At 35.0% G+C, this 16,818-nt stretch overlaps 1 protein-coding gene across 2 annotated transcripts in view; it reads left to right on the top strand.

The window, feature by feature from the left end:
- Window positions 1-16,818, top strand: part of TBC1D32 (TBC1 domain family member 32) — a 289,724-nt gene that overhangs the window by 88,968 nt on the left and 183,938 nt on the right. For both annotated transcript variants that reach the window (XM_045294624.1, XM_045294625.1), the window contains exons 14-18: window positions 2,121-2,263; window positions 5,996-6,123; window positions 11,601-11,802; window positions 12,331-12,413; window positions 14,558-14,696. In XM_045294624.1, the coding sequence (XP_045150559.1) occupies window positions 2,121-2,263; window positions 5,996-6,123; window positions 11,601-11,802; window positions 12,331-12,413; window positions 14,558-14,696 (695 nt within the window). The remainder of the gene's footprint in view (window positions 1-2,120; window positions 2,264-5,995; window positions 6,124-11,600; window positions 11,803-12,330; window positions 12,414-14,557; window positions 14,697-16,818) is intronic.

Here is a 16,818-nt window from a genome sequence, read left to right as displayed (position 1 = left end):
GGTAATCCATACTGAAGGCTCTCATTTTAAATCTCTCCCAGTAAGTTCTCTTCGCTTTTAATAAACAAGGTTGTTTATAAGCCTTCTTCCAATCAGGATGCCATGTTCTTCCGCATGTACTCCAGCTTCTCGGATTCTTGGCTCAGTGTACAGCTTGAACAAGTGCGAAAGGATACAATCCTGATGCACACCTTTCCTGATTTTAAGCCATGCAGTATCCTCTGGATGTTTGAATGACTGCCTTACTGTTTATGTACAGGTAGCCCATAAACAAAATAGAATGATATTGAATTACCATTCTTTGAGATGGCATCTATATTTTGTTATGACACATACATTCAAGTGCCTTAGCATAGTCAATAAAACACAAGCAAACCTCTCTCTAATATTCTGTGCTTTCAACTAAGATCGCTCTTAGCAAGAGTTTGTCCAGTCTCACATCCCTTTGAATCTGGTTTGCATTTCTGACAGCTCCCTGTTGATGTACTGCTGCAATGATTTTTTAATTATCCTCAGCAGAATTGCACTTCATGAAATTTTACATTTCCATCACCTCGAGAAGAGTTGTATAATCATCACCACAATTAATTCTAGAAACTCTTCTTATTTCTTGTAGTCATCGTTCCTAGCTACCCACTTACTCCCAATCTTTTATCATGCCCTGAAGGAACCATCAATCCAATTATTGTCTCTGTAGATTTCCCTCTCTTGTATGTCATATACAGAAAATCATAAAAAATAATAACAATAACCACATTAAACAGATTAAAACCTCAATTGAAAAGAAAGCAGAAAACACTAAAAGCTAGAACAAATTTAAAATGTATCATAAAGGAGCTCAAATGACAAGATGCTATTTTTGAGCCTAACTGCATCTGCGGAATGCACTGTCCAGTGCTCTCTCTGCTAGCAGGGTCTTCACGTCCGGAGGCTTAATTCACATATATTCCCCTTCACTTCTTGTTAAACGGAAATAACTTCGAATGAGTTCTAAGGGGAGATACGTTCTATGTAGTTCAACATTTTCCCGTTTGGGTATTTCAGCACTACAACCTGAGGCTTGCTTTTTTTTTCTTATTTTTTTGACTTGAGGAATCCTGACTGTGTTCTCTGTTTTTGGCCTTCTAACACCAGGCCTTTGCATATTTCATTATAATACTATGTTTTGTCTTCTCAAGTGGACCTTTGTAATCTTTTGTTTAGCTCTTTCAGCATTTCTTCTATGTTAACAGCACGCTTCAATCTCTTCTGACATTCTTTCCTTTTTCCTGTATTTTTTTAAAAGCAGTTTTATTGGCATATAATTCACATAGCATACAATTCAGTAGTTCAATCAAACCAGAAGAGTTGTACAACCATCACCACAGTTTTGGAATATTCTTTTAATTAGGTTTTTTTATTCTTGTAATTCTTGTACTCATTATTATTAGCTCCCATTTCCCAACAACCTTTCAGTTATTATTAGTAACTGATACTAATTACTATTATTAGTAAAGATACTAATAGTATCTTTCAGTTATTAGTCCCAGTATGACATATGTATTTGTTTTCTTGTATGTATTTTAAAATAAAATCTTAAAATAGTCATTCTTTTAATTGTGTTTTTTTACAATCACAAATAATACTACTTTTCATAAAAGTTTATCTTCTCTGCCTCTTTTCTGGTCACTGATTGGTTTAATGATTCTGGTTTAATTTTCTAGTGGGCTCAATGCTAGACATTATTTAAGAAAATATTTAAGAAACAGAAAATTAAAACAAGTGAAAAGTGTTTGCTAGGAAGATAAAAGAGTTACAGATTTGCTTCAAGCTACACCGCCAATGTCAAGCAGTGATTTAATATTCTAGTGAAATTATCTTACACTCTCATCTTCTAATATTTAGTTTTGTCATTTACTTTCTTTTTGTTAGCTTGAAGAAACAATATGATAAGTAGTTTCTACTTCAAGTTATAATTTTGGTAAAATATCATCCTTTGGAAATTGAGTTGTGATTATTGAACTATTTAATTGACATTGATATTGAATTCTTTGGGATAGCAATGTATAAAGAAGAAATAAAAATTACTGAGTAATTTATAACTTAAGTTTTCATATTTAATTTTTGTTGTTGTTGTTCAGAGAATTACTCTCCTGCAAGCATGATCTCTGAAATTCTACGGATACTCTGTGATCAGAAAGAATGTGCAGTTGAGTGCTTATACAATAACACACTGCTAGAGGCGCTTCTTCAGCCCATTGAAAACCTAGTGAAAGGGACTGAGGTGAGTGTTGTTTACTAAAGAGGAAAAAAAGTCACTCTTAACTGGATGTAAGGGAATAGTCAATGGAAATTTTATTCCTAAACTTTATGTATTTGAAATATTACTTTATTAGGACTTATTTCCATATATGAATACATTTTTTGCTGATGTAGATTTTATTTATAGCTAAATCATGTTTATGCAGTCAGTTGATTTATTAGTTGTGACAGTGTGGTGGGGAAAAGTACATATAACATCATAATTTTTTTTCCCCTAATCAAGCTTACATCTGCTGATGTAAAGAACTTAGAACATTTCTGTTTCATTCTATTAGGAAGTTCTTTGTCTTGCAAACTTAATAAATATTGTGAAAAACCCATAAATAATATTGAGAACATTTTTCATTTGCTTAAATGGTAATTTTTTGGTCTTTGGAAATGTGATTATTTTCCTGAGGAGCAACTCTGTCCTGGTAAGAAGAATGTGTATTCCTTTAAGGAACCCTGTTGGGACAGTGCTTAAGCTTCACCTCTAACCCAAAGGTTTATGGTTTGAACTCACTAGCTATTCCACAGGAGAAAGGACCTGCTGATTGTACCCTGTAAAGATTAAAGCAAATTAAACCCACTGCTGCCTAGTTGATTCTGACTCATTGCAATCCTATAATACAGCACAGAACTGCCCCATAGAGTTTCTGAGATGGCCGATTTTTACGGAGCAAATTGCCTTTTTTTTTCCTCCTGTCTATTAGCTGGTGGGTTTGAACAGCCGCCAGGACTCCTTTCGGTAAATACTGCAGTCTCGGATGTCCTGTGGGGCAATTTGTCCTATAGAGGTGCTGTAAGTTGGAATCAACAGCACATAGCAACAGTAATCTTTTAGACAGATAACTTTTTACCATGTCAGCTTTGAAATATGGATGTCTCTGTACATTTGCTTGGTACATTCCTTTGCAGGATATCATTTAGATGCCATGACCTTGTCTGAAAGACGTAAATTGCTCAAAATCACACACTGAGCATGAGATACCTTTAGTTCTCTGAATACATGCCCCATCTCTGTCTAACTTGTCCCTCTATTTTTATGACTTATGGGAGATGACTTGGAAGAGCATCTGTAGGTTAAAGTTTTTTGTCTCTCCATTAATTTTCTTACTAGTTTCATTTCAAGTACAACCCTGTCTCTCCACAGGAGGTCCATTCTTTTATGCTTTCATTATTCTTCAGTCTTTCAAAAAACACGTGTAAGCATTTATGCGACTACAATACAAAGTATGGAATTCTGGGAAATTAATAAGTGTATATAATGATAAATTTGCTTGATGACCATGTGGTAACCTTGGGAAAACAAGCTAAGTGCAGGAGAAACAAACAGAATTCCCAATACGCAATCTGGTATAGTAGAATGTTGTGACATCGATAGTCCTGTGAAATATAACTCATATATTAGCGCAGTGAGCTGTCTTGCACTGCAGTTACTGCTTGGGCCTCTCGTTTCACAGATCTTTATTTTTTCTTTTCATCTCTTCCCTTTACCTCTAGATGTGCTCAAGTAGGTCTCATGCTTGACAAAATGAACCTCTTGATTATCTTTTGGATATCTTTAAACTATCTGATTGTTTCAGTGATCAAGATTTTCATTAACTTTGGATATCACTATTATGGTCTTGGTTCCCTTGCCATCCTATCATTTTTCAAATTATTGCATTCTGATTTGCTTCTACCACATCACTGATGCTACTCAGATTGTTGTTGCATATACTTTTCTAAATAAGTAATGACTGACCAATTTTCTGACCAGTGTTTAGCTGATCTTGAACACAGTTGACAACTTTTGAAATTCTCTTTACTCGACTTTTATCACATTATCCCCCCCACCTCTACACACACACACACACACACACACACACACTCTTCTGAGTGACCTCTGAGTGTGCCACTTCAACCACCCTGGGGAGTTGATGATTTGGTTCATTTTTCTTTTCTTTGTGCCCATGCTTACTGTTTGTTTATTTCATTATAAAAATTAGGTCTAGAATTAAATCTGGACCCTTTCCCCTTAAATTCTGCAGGTACCTTCCTGAGGAGCATTTCAAAGTCGGAGTATTTTCCTGCCCTAGATCCCTTCTCAAGCCTTTGCTCTTTTTCTCGGTGACGACCGCTTTTGGCAACTCGGACTCCTTCCTCACTCTTTGCATTCAATTAGTAATTAAGCCCTATAGATTGGTTTGCCTGTATGTCTCTAAGATGACATGTATCTTATTCCCCATGGCTTCTGCTTTTGTTTTAGCCCCAAACGTATTGCCTGGAATTTTGCAATAATTTGCTTTTCTATTTTCTGTTGTTCAGTTGTATTGTTTTTATGCTATACTGTCATCAAGGTTGCCACCATGCACTTTTCTGCTTGTTGTTTGCTGAATAAATTTCATATCTTTTAGCTCAGCATTTACCATGTTTTCAGTATTATTATTTTCTACCGATTTTTATTACAGTTTACTCCACTTACAATAGACTACTTGCATTATGTAAATAAAGTATCCCCATGTATTTGGAAAGTCCTAAATCTGGCTTGCATAGATAATTCCTCTTTAATGATTATATGAACGTTTCCTGAAATTTCCCTTTAAAGCATAGAGCTGCTAACCACGAGGTTGGCAGTTCAATCCCACTAGCTGCTCGGCAGGATAAATATGAAGCTGTCGGCTCCTCTAAAGATTTACAGTATTAGAAACACTGTCAAAAGGGCTGCTGTATACTGTACAGGATTGCTGTGAGCCTGAATTGACTTGATGGCATGGAGATTCTTCTAATTGGAGAAGTGGGTTTTTGAACATGTGAAACATTGAAAATGCGGAGCAGAAATTTAAAGTTTTTAGTTTTAGAGAAAAAACATTCTAAGGAGAAAAGTGTGCTTGTGTATTTAAAGATAATTAATGTGAAAAGTGAAAGCTACCTAATATATTGAGGTTCTTTCTCAAGGTGACTGTAACAACTCATCATTAAGAAAGTTTGTCTATTGAATTTAATAGGATGTATTCCTTACTAGGTATAATAACTCATGCAGAGTTATTATAGAGCATACACTCACAAGAAACATGCAAATAAGCGAGCCCCCAAAAGAACAGGAAGCCGAGTAGGCTTCTTTTTTGAGCTATAGTATTAACATCAGTCTATCATTTTAAATATGTGCTCTGTACTATTTTGATATTCATTGGCAAAGGTTATTTAAGACTTTATTTAATAATCAAAAGCAAAGAAATTATAATTGATTAAGCTCCACCCCTCCTCCGCAAGGTGCCATCATTGGTCATGAGCCAACTGATAAGTTAGTTCACTCATGACTCAGTTATCTGTGGGAGGGGAGTAATATGTTATGTTTTGTGTAATAAAATTTGAATTGGATATACGAGATCCCATGGTGGGAAGCAAAGGACAAAGTAGAAATAAAGGGCCACCTTCATTTGTCAGCCATAATGATATATAAAACTGTAGCAGAAGCAACAATTCTCTCAACCATTTCAGTAAACAATAACTGGTTTGGGTGAAAAACCTGTTTTTATTTGCCTCATTAACTCTGCTGGTAGGAGCATATAATCTAATAACAGTTCGTATATATCATTTTACAGCGAAACATCATTAAATTTTTTATGGTAATATAACTTTATTAATCTATACTACCACCCTTGAAGTTTGTCTGTTGTGTCAGCATGTCATAAAATTATATGATTTGTCTTGTTATCTTTTTAATATACAGGCTGCTTCAAATTGTTCAGAAACAGCTTTAATTCATATAGCTGATATTTTGACAAGAATTGCATCTGTAGAAGAAGGTCTTATTTTACTTCTTTATGGAGAAAATATGAACTCTTCTGAAGAAGAAAAGTATGTACCTCTATTAAATATATTTTTTATTCTTTAAAGTGTATCTTCTCTGGTGAGAAGCTGAAGTTTCTGAAATGTGATGCTGTATGTGCAAGTAATGAGCAGCTGGCTCATTATTCCAGTTAAGGCTTGTGACTAACCCTCAGTAAAACGCTAGATAGCATTTAGATGAGTGAAGGAGTAACCAGGACTGTGGGGAGTGCTGGCAGAGCAGACATAGCAAAACCCAAACCTTCTGCTATGGTGCCAGTCTGACGCATAGCCATTCTGTAGGACAGTCTAGAACATCACAAGGTTCTAAGGCTGTCAGTCTTTACAAACGCAGCTATCACATCTTTTCCCCATGGAACTGTTGATGGGTTTGAACTGCTGACCTCTCAGGAGCTGAATGCTTTCACCACTGCAGGGGTCCTGAGTAGACCTAAATATTCATGATTTAAAAATAAGAAGGTTTACCCTAGGTGAGACCTCCCCTCTCTGCCCATTACTTGCTTCCATGGACTTCCTTTTTTCAACTTCTGAAGCTACACATGATTGATTCACTATTGAAAATCAAACCACACAAAAGTGTACAAAGAAGTTACTGTCTCTCCTTTTTCTCTTCCTTTACCTAGTTCCATTACTTAACAATAGTAACATTTTGATGCCATTAAAATGTTCTTGATTTACTTTGTGGGTATAATGGTACATCAAATATAGATTCACATTAATAAAATTTTGATCTACCCTTTACTAAAATGGGATTGTTTTAGGCTGAATTTTCTAGATGAGAAAAAGAAATTGTGTGTGTGTGTGTGTGTGTGTGTGTATAATATAGTTTATATATATAGTTTAAGGAAATGGCTCACAAAGTTGTAGAGTCTTGGCTAGTTCCATATACTTGTGTGAAGCATCAGACTGGGGCCTTCTTCTGATTCATGTGGTTGTAGGTACTGACAAACCCCAAATCAGCAGATCAGATAACAGACTGCTGGATCATGGGGGTGTAGGAACCAGTAAGTACCAATATCTTCAGGACAGATGGTAGGCTACTGATTCACAACCCAGGCACCAGAGGTTAGGTGATGAAGGGTGGGATGCGTGATCGAGTGTAGATGAGCTTTGTCAGAACATTCAGATAGAGAACTGCAGACTGCACCTTCAAGGAAACTCCTCATTAAATAAACTGTCTGTATGTATCAGGTCACTAGATGGAGAATAATTACATAATATCTGCCAAACCAATGAGAACCATGGCCGGCCAAGTTAACATGACCTTATCTACCACAGGGCTCATTTACATACATTACTTCGCATTTTGTGTTTTGCTTTCTATGTGTAATCATGGGCATCTTTCCAGGGAAGTATAGGCTAAATATTTTATAATTTGAATTATAGTGATTTTTGATATTAATTTATTCAGATATTCCCCCTATTTATAAGCACACAATTGTTTCTAGTTTTGGCTTTCATAAATAGTTTTTAAAATAAATATTGTTTTTCAGATGTTTTATATACTAGCCTAATTGCTTTTTTACAAAACTTTTCAGCAGCACAAATTTCTGAAATTGGTATTTTTGAGTCAGAGGGAATATGCATTTTAAATTTTGAAATAATACCAGTTATTTTCCCAAATTTCTTTAATGTCTTCATTGTGAAGTGATTAGGAGTAAATATTCTAGTTATTTGAATAAACAAAACACTGGATTCACCACAAGTATCCTAAAGCAGATGAATACAGAGACCGTTTCAAGGACAGATTTGACACCTAGGACAGAAGATCTGATGAACTATGGGATGACATCAAGAATAGCATACATGAAAAAAGCAGAAGGTCATTAATATGACAAGAAGGAAACTAAAGATCGAAGTGGATGTCAGAAGTCTCTGAAACTCGAATGTAGAGCAGCTAACACAAATAGAAGAAATGATGAAATAAAATCACTTCAACAGAAAATTTGAAAGAGCAGCTCAACAAGACAGAGCATTATAATGATATGTGCACAAATCTGTAGTCACAGAGCCCAAAGGAGGAACACACAGCATATCTCAAGGTAAGAGAACTGAAGAAAAAAGTTCAAACCACAAGTTTAACTACTGAGTAATACTATGCGCAAAATATTGAACGATTTATGAAGCATCAAAAGATGGAAGGAATACATATGCCGAGTCATCAAATACATACATTCACCAAGAACTGCTAGATAGCCGACCGTTTTAAGTGGTAGCACATGATCATGAATCGATAACACTGCAGGAAGAAGTCCAAGCATCACTGAAGCCATAAGTGAGAACCAGGGCTCTAAGAACTGACAGAATACCAATCAGAATAGTTCAGCAAACAGTCAGCTATGCCAAGAAATTTGGAAGACAGCTACCTGACAACTCTACTGGAAAAGGTACATATTTGTATGCATTCCAAAGAATAATGGCCCAACAGAATGTGCAAATTGCAGAATAATATCATTAATAACTCATGAAAGTAAATTTTTGCTGAAGTTAATTTAGCAAGGATTGCAGCAGTACATCAACAAGGTGAAGCTCAAAATTCAATGGATTCCGAAGAGAACATGGTACAAGGAACATCATTGCTATGTCAGATGGACTTTGGATGAAAGCATAAAGTACCAGAAAGATGTTTACTGATGTTTTTTTTTTTGACCATTCAAATGTGTGGACCATAACAAACTATGGATAGCCTTGCAAACAATGGGAATTCCAGAACACTTAATATGCGCACAAGGAACCTGTACATAGACCAAGAAGCAGTTATAAAAAAAAAGAGGGGGAATATTAAACTCTTCCATAGAGGCAATTCTGATTAATAGTGACTTTATAAGAAAGAATAGAACTGCTCCTTAGGTTTCCAAGACTATGAGTCTTTATGAGAGTAGAAAGCCTCATCTTTCTCTCTAGAAGTGGCTTGACGTTTTGGACTATTGAACACTACATCACCTGGGCTCCCTGTAAAAGAGCACTAGGTGGTTTAATCTTATGAAAGGTGTGCATCAGGATTGTAGCCGTTCACCTTGCTTAATTAAATATATATGCTGAACAAATAATTTGAGAACCTGGATTATATGAAAAAAGGCATCAGAAATGGAAGAAGGCTTATCAACAACCTGTGATATGCCAATGATGTAACCTTGGAAGAGATTAATATTTGTACTCATTCCAAAGAGCAGTGACCCAACAGAATGTGAGAATTACAGAATATCATTGATATCATATGCAAAAGAGGACAACTTGAAGCACTTGTTCATAAAAATCAAGGACTGCAGCTTTCAGTATGGATGGCAACTCAATTTTTTCAACAGTTTTATTGGCATATAATTCACATGTCATACAATTCAATCACATCAAAAAGAGCTGTACAATCAGCACCACATTCCTTTCTTCATTTTTGTACTCATCATTATTAGCTCCCATTTCACCCAACCTCCTCTTGCCATACCCGCAAGGAACCATTAGTCCAATTGCTGCCGCTATAGATTTACTGATCTTGAATTTCATATACAGAAAAAAATTTACTTAACAATAATAATAAAGTAAAATAGATAAAACCTTAATCTAAAACAAAGCAGAAAATATTAAAAGCGAGAACAAATTTAAATGAATCACAAAAGAGGTCAAATGACAGGGTGCTAAATTTTAATTTAACTGCATGTGCAACAATTCACTTTTCAATGCATTCTGCATGATAGCAAGACTATTCATAGCCCTAGTCCATAGTGAGAGGGGATTCACCAAGGGCGTCATCAATGGTATTCATTTCCCCTTCCCTTTGGGAAAAAAAAAATCCTTACAACTAGACTGCTAAGCAACAGCCTGATGGAGAAAAGATAAAAATTACTTGGATTTAATCTTGTTTGGATCCACAACCAATCCTCATGGAAGTAACAGTCAAGATCAAAGGAGGTGTTGCATTGTGTAAATCAGCTGCACAAGTGATCTTTAAAGTGTTGAAGGGTAAGGATGTCACATTGAGGACTAAGGAGTGCCTGATCCAAGCCGTGGTATTTTCAGTCGCTTTATATGCATGTGAAAGTTGAACAGTGCCTGCAGAAGACCAGTGAATTAATGTATTTGAATTACGGTGTTGGTGAAGAACACTGAATGTACCTTGCACTTCTAGAAGAGCAAACAAATCTGTCTTGGAAGAGTAACAGCCAAAATTATCCTTAGAAGCAGGAGTTTTACAAGCCCCCAATACAATTATTTTTAAAAAAAGAAAAGATTTCATCTCATTTACTTTGGTGATGTCGTTAGGGGAAACCAGATGCTGGAAAAAGGCCATCATGCTTGGTAACATAGAATCTGGTCAGTGAAGGAGGCAGGCCCTCAAGTGGCTGCAGCAATGGTGTCAAACAACAACATTGGGGAGGATGGACAGATTCACAATGAATCCACACATATGCCACGACACTTAACAACAATTATGTAAAATCAGTGACCATCGGTCTCAAGAGAGATTGAAACCATTCCTTTAGGAACACGATTCAGACAAGGATTTCCTTTAGTATTCAGTTGCACGCAGGTTCACTCTCAGTGGGAACCAACTCGGGCACCCAACAACAAGCACCATTAACACTGTCACTGAGAGAGATGGCTGCTTCTAGGGCTGGACTGGAAAATGTAAAAGGTGTGTTGGATTGGATAGCAAATAAAGAAGCTAAGATAAAGGTAACAGTATCAAAAATACTTCAGTGCTAACTGGAAGGGGCTTTCCATTGATTAAAATGGACAATTTGAGGGTCAAAAAATAAAATGGTTTGAAATACATAAAGTGTACACAAATAGGGTTTAAAGAGATACTAAAAAAATTAAAAGTAAACAAATGAGCATTATAAGTTTATCTATTGTTAGAAGATTTAGCATTTTTATGGCCTTTCTGTATAAACTGAATGTTGTAATTAAAAGATGGAATTTAGTTCATAGATTTTCACTTGTGCTGCGGTAGCTCGGTGTTCCTGTGACACTGTATTTGACTATATTTGAAACATAAGCAGGGTCACTGACTGCTGAGAGACGAGCCACTGAAAACCCTAAGAAAAGCAGAGGAACATTGTCTGATATATGCTGGACAATGAGCTCTTCAGGTTAGAAGGAACCGAAAATACACTTGATGTTAAATGAGCTGTAGTGTCAAAGCTGTTAAAGTTGTCAGTTGGTTTTCGAAGGGCGGGTAGTTTGAACCCACCAGCCTCTCAAAAAAACGTGGAAGTCTGTTTCTGAAAAGATGTACAGTTCGGCAAATCTATAGAACAGCTCTATGCCGTCCGATCGAGTTATTCTTAGTGAGAGTTGACCTAGGAGTAGTGGGTTGGTTGGTATATTGCTAGGCACAAGAACATCTACACAGGTGAGAAGGGTACAGGAGGACTGAAAGAGCCCATGGAAGTGAGGAAGATTTTGTTACAAAGATGGCCTCTTTGGATTTGGTTTTATGAAGCTGAATCTATATGAAGTTGGACTCACCTGTACGTGTCATCTTTCAGTCCCACAGGTGCTCACATAATTGCCCAGTTTTCAAAGAAACTTCTTGAGGAAGATATTCCCATGTTTTCTGGATCAGAGATGTTGCCTATGGTTACAGGAGCTTTTATGTTGGTTTGTCGTCAAATATATGGTACATGTGAAGGCTTGCAGATGTTAATTCCTTATAGTTTGCACGAATCTATAGCAAAAGCATGGAAAAAGGTGAGTATTTTCAAGTTTCTTCATCTTTGGAAATCATTGTTTTCAATGGTAACCATCATTGGAGTACTGTACTTAAGATAAAATATTTGCCGGGAAAATATGACTTCTTTAGTTTTCCTAGACTCAAAGGGATATAATGCTTTCACTTTGGCACAGAACGATTTTAGTACCCCCTTCTAGTAGGTTTAAATAAATTCTCCTTTTATAGACATCCCTCTTTAGAGGCTATTTCTATGAAACTGGACCTTTCAGTTGTTATGGACAGTTAAGATTATAATGTAACAATAATCCAGTATAGTGGGTTACCAAAGGTGTCTGTTAAAAAATTACTTACTTTATTAAGTATATTTTTGTAATATTTAATTAATAACCAAAGAACTTAAATTTTGAAGTAATTTAACTCAATTTTAATTATAGTAAACATTCAATAAGAAGAAATTTAGGAGATCTTATAAGTAATACTTTTAGTAAGAACAAGAATAATGATTTTTTTTTTTTAAGAATAATGATTTTAATCAATATTTTTAGGCAAGTTTGCTATCAGAAAGAATTCCTACCCCAGTAGAAGGTTCCGATTCTGTTTCTTCAATAAGCCAGCAATCCCAGAACAGGTAAATTCAATGAATTAAACTTAACTGTTTCCACAGTTATTGAAATAAGTTTAAAATGAGAATATAATAGAATACTGTAGCAAAAATAATATATCAGATGGTAAATGTATACATGTAGGATCAAATTTATGTATACATAGCTAGGAGAAGCTTTAGGACACATATGATACTTTATTTATAACCTTTAAAAATTCAGCAACATTTATTATACTAGTTTCATTCTGTGTTTATATTTTGGATTAAGAAATTCAACTGAATGTAGTGTTCCAGAGATTTGGAGAACTGTCAAATATTAATATTAGAAATCTAGCTGGAGAGTTTCACTAGAGGTAAAATATTTTAAATTATAATTTATACTTAAATTCTGCTTTTAAAATTATGCAGCAGTGTAGTTTAATTAGATTTTGGCATTGGGGCATTATTTTAAATATATATATATATATTACATTTTAGTTTCCCTGTCATTTTTCTCTCCAAATATCAATTGGATATGGAGTTATATTAACAAGAATTTTTAAAAATTAAGGGTATCAGCATGTATTTGAGGGTCCTCTTTTTATTTTGTAATTGGGTAATCACATAGTTTGAAAGATAAAAATTAGAATTTTAAGGAATAGTCTCCAAATGTTAAAGATGACTTTTTTCTTTAGTAGGCAGAATTTAACTTACATAAACAGACAAACAGAAAAAGCTATTTCACATTACCTTAACAATATAATGGCTCAAAACAAAACAAAAACACCTGACTGACATTGAGTCAATGCTGCCATGTAGTGGCCCCCTGTTGTTTTCCGGGACTGTAACTGTTTACAGGAGTAGAAAGCCTAGTTTTCTCCCGCAGAGATGCGGGTGGTTTCCAACTGCCAACCATGAGGATCACAGCACAAAGCACATACAATGCCTCAACAAATAGTTAATTTTGTAAAGTTTTACTGTAATTTGTTTCTAGTATAATTGTTATACACTTAATCAACCATTCTATTAGGTGCTTAACTACTAGCCCAAAAGTTTGATCCCACTCAGAAGCATCTGGGAAAACAGTTCTGGCTCTCTGTTATATGGTGACTCTTCTAAAAAGAATTCCATTTGTAGACAGATGTCTAGAAGTGGTGTATTGGCTAAGTGATACTATTGGAGACCTTTGTTTTCCATCGTCGTTAATAAGTATGTGTGTGTGTGTTTTCCTCATGGTTGAAGAATTGCTCTTAAAGTAAGATTTCATAACTACGTTTTCAAAATAGAAGGTTTTCTTTTAATGTCGATGAGTCATTTTATGTAAGAAAACAGAACTTTTTGTAGTTGTGTTACTGGATTTGTCATCTAGCCAACTTGTCTGGATGGGACTGGGTGTGAAAAGGTTACAGATGGGATTTGGGTCAGTATATCCATCTTATCTGTTAGACATAGTATATTTCCCTCATCCTTTACTGTCTACTATTCTGGGTAGGAGGTTTGATGTTTTTATCCATTTTGTTACCCTAACGATATTTTCCTGATTAGCTGGATATCAGTATTTTACATTTTTGGAGATAATGGTATTTGGGGGACCTTTTCTACTGTTAATTTCGGTTTTTCTTGCTTTTTCTTTTTAATCTGATCATATTACTGTGTCTTCGTGGTGTTGTAAGTCTTTTCTTTGGAGAAGGTGGTGGATTTTCTTACAGAGCTGTTTTGAGGAAAAGAAAAAAAAGATGTCATTTTCCAAAAGTTTAAATTAAAAATCTATGGGAAAAGGATAATATATGTGATATGCTTTCAAAATTCAGAAGTCCAATATTTCATAATAAAAATAAAATACAGAAATAATGGAGATATGGGGTTTGGGAAATCTATGGAGTTACAATAGGAACATAGAATGAAGCTTAGGCGTGAGTCAAAGAACCTAGATATAATAAAAAATTTGACATATGCAGTTAATAAGTGATTCAGGGAAGGACAATTATTATTATAGGACATGCAAGACAAATAAGGAACTATCATAGACTCCATGGTTTTTATGGGTTATTAAGCATTTATGAGTAACTTATAATCAACTTGTGTTCTATAAATCTAATTACCAACAGTATTAAGCTGAAGCATTTTCTTTCTTTTTAGTTTTGAGCCAGCTGTAGAAAATTATATCTTTCTTTTACTTGTTCTTACAGCATGGCTTGGGAAGAGAATTTATTAGATGATTTACTAAATTTTGCTGCTACCCCCAAGGGACTACTACTTCTTCAAAGAACAGGTGCTATCAATGAATGTGTGACACTAATGTTCAACCAATATGCAAAAAAATTACAGGTATGAGTTACCATCTGCCACATGCAAAGACATTTTTGTTGTAAAAATCATTAGAACATTATTTGTTTTTTGTGCGTGAAGAGATTATTAAACCTCAATTAAGAAGCCATATAGAATTATAATATTTACCTTGATATATTTTGGGGAGAAACTAGAGAATTGATGTTGGTGTCTGTGACTCACTTTTCATAGTGAAAAACAGCCAGATGGAATTGAAAATTTCATATAACTATCCAGGTGTTTTATAAATATGTCCTCAAACATCTGGAAACTGTAATTGGGTGGCACTTCTGGAGGGGAAAAAAACCTATAGATTTCTAGATGGGTGTGTCAATGTAGGTTTGGACTTCCTATTTTAAAAGAAACAAAGATATTTATAAAAGAATTATTGTGGCAGTTAAGAATTCTATTATTATTACAGTTAAATAAAATACAAAATATAATGTAGCCTTTTCAGAAATTCAAATGTTTTCTTTCATAATACAAGACTAAGTAAAAAAGTATTGCTCCCAAATTATAGAAATCTTTATTAAAAAAAATAAAAATGTGAACCCATTTGTGACATACCCATATCTTCCATCTAGTTCCATACACTTCTGAAAGTGTTCTTTCTTTCATTTTAATCCTTCCCTGAAGAACTCTACACTGATTTACACCACCTCAAAATGGCAGTTTTGGCATCTTTGAGAAACTCATGTGCCCCTTTAAGTGTTCTTTGAGTTTTGAGAACAACAAGAACAACAAAATCTCAAGGATCAAGATTAAGGTGATGGGAGGATAATTTCAAGTGAAATTATCATCGGGCAGCCTTTGCTTCCTCTTACTCAAGTGCATTGTCATGATGGGGAAACAAAAATTCCTCTACACGTCCTCCTGGTTTTTTTCTTAACCATGCAGTTATAAATTTTCTTACAATACTCTTTATCATTCTACATATTTCAAGGAACTCTATGAAGATACCCTTTTGGAATCCCCCCACCCCCCAAAACAAAAAACAAAACAACAGTTTCTATAACCTTATGATGGCTCAGCAGAATCCCCGTAGAAACTATGGCTTTTGTTGGATCTTCTTACTGAAGAGGCACCATCATGCTGTTAAGACAAGTGTATTACTGAGAGAACTTGGGTGCAGCCATCCATTGATTACAGACATGTTTAAGCATATTTTGTTTGGAATAAACCTCTGTATATGTGAACTAGAACCTGAGTAGTAATGCTTTTTTATTTAATACCATTTTTGAAACAATCTAGTAAATTACAACTCAGTTTCTTGTTTGCTACCTTTGGCGTTTGTCACAAATAGCAAATCTGGCTTAGTAAACATCTCTAATTTCTCTAAGATGTCTCTGCCACTTCTCTTCAGTATGTAGTGTGACTTAAGAAAGGCTCGATGGCTACAAACAGCTGTACCAGTAGAATCAGTGGGATATTTATGAGTGTTTTTCTTGAAGTGGTTATGGAAGGAGGTGAGTGGGAAAAGCAGACATTTACTTATGTAATTCTGTGTTCATTGACTGCAAAACGAATGTATTGTACATTAAGGAAAATGGGAAAAATGAGTAATAAAAATTGAAAGGTGTTAAGAAAAGGAAAACAGGAAGAATAACCTAATTATTTCTCGTGATCTTTGGGTTTATTTTTTATTTTTTTAACATTAACTGTACCATTTCTATTTTTAAAAATTGAGATTAGTGAAATGATTTTTAACATGTAGATAGTAAATTTCATTAATCTCAATTAAAATATAAATGATACAGTTAGCTTTAATGTTGCCATTTACATTTTAAAAACCATTCCTCCTCCTGCATGTCAGTTTGTTGTCCTGTGCTAGCTTGTGTGTCACTGTGATGCTGGAAGCTATGCCACTGGCATTTCAGATGCCAGCAGGGTCACCAAAGTGGACAGATTTCAGTGGAGCTTCCAGACTAAGAACCGACCACAAAGAAGGACTGGCTCCCAACTTCTGAGGAAGAAGCCGCTCAAAACTTTATGCAAAACTTTGAAGAATTTATGCGTAGCTTTGAAGAATTCAAATACTCAAAGTGTAAACAAAGGAAGCAGAACATTGTCAGAGATATTGCCTGCAGGTGAGACCTGAGGTGTGAGGACACTCAAATGTGAC

This window comes from Echinops telfairi, unplaced genomic scaffold (assembly GCF_000313985.2).
Source record: "Echinops telfairi isolate 266 unplaced genomic scaffold, ASM31398v2 ScPeMD7_3533;HRSCAF=4204_0, whole genome shotgun sequence".
In the NCBI taxonomy this organism is placed as follows: Eukaryota; Metazoa; Chordata; class Mammalia; order Afrosoricida; family Tenrecidae; genus Echinops; species Echinops telfairi.
Note: the sequence above shows the minus strand (reverse complement) of the source record. Positions and strands in the feature narration are given on the sequence as shown.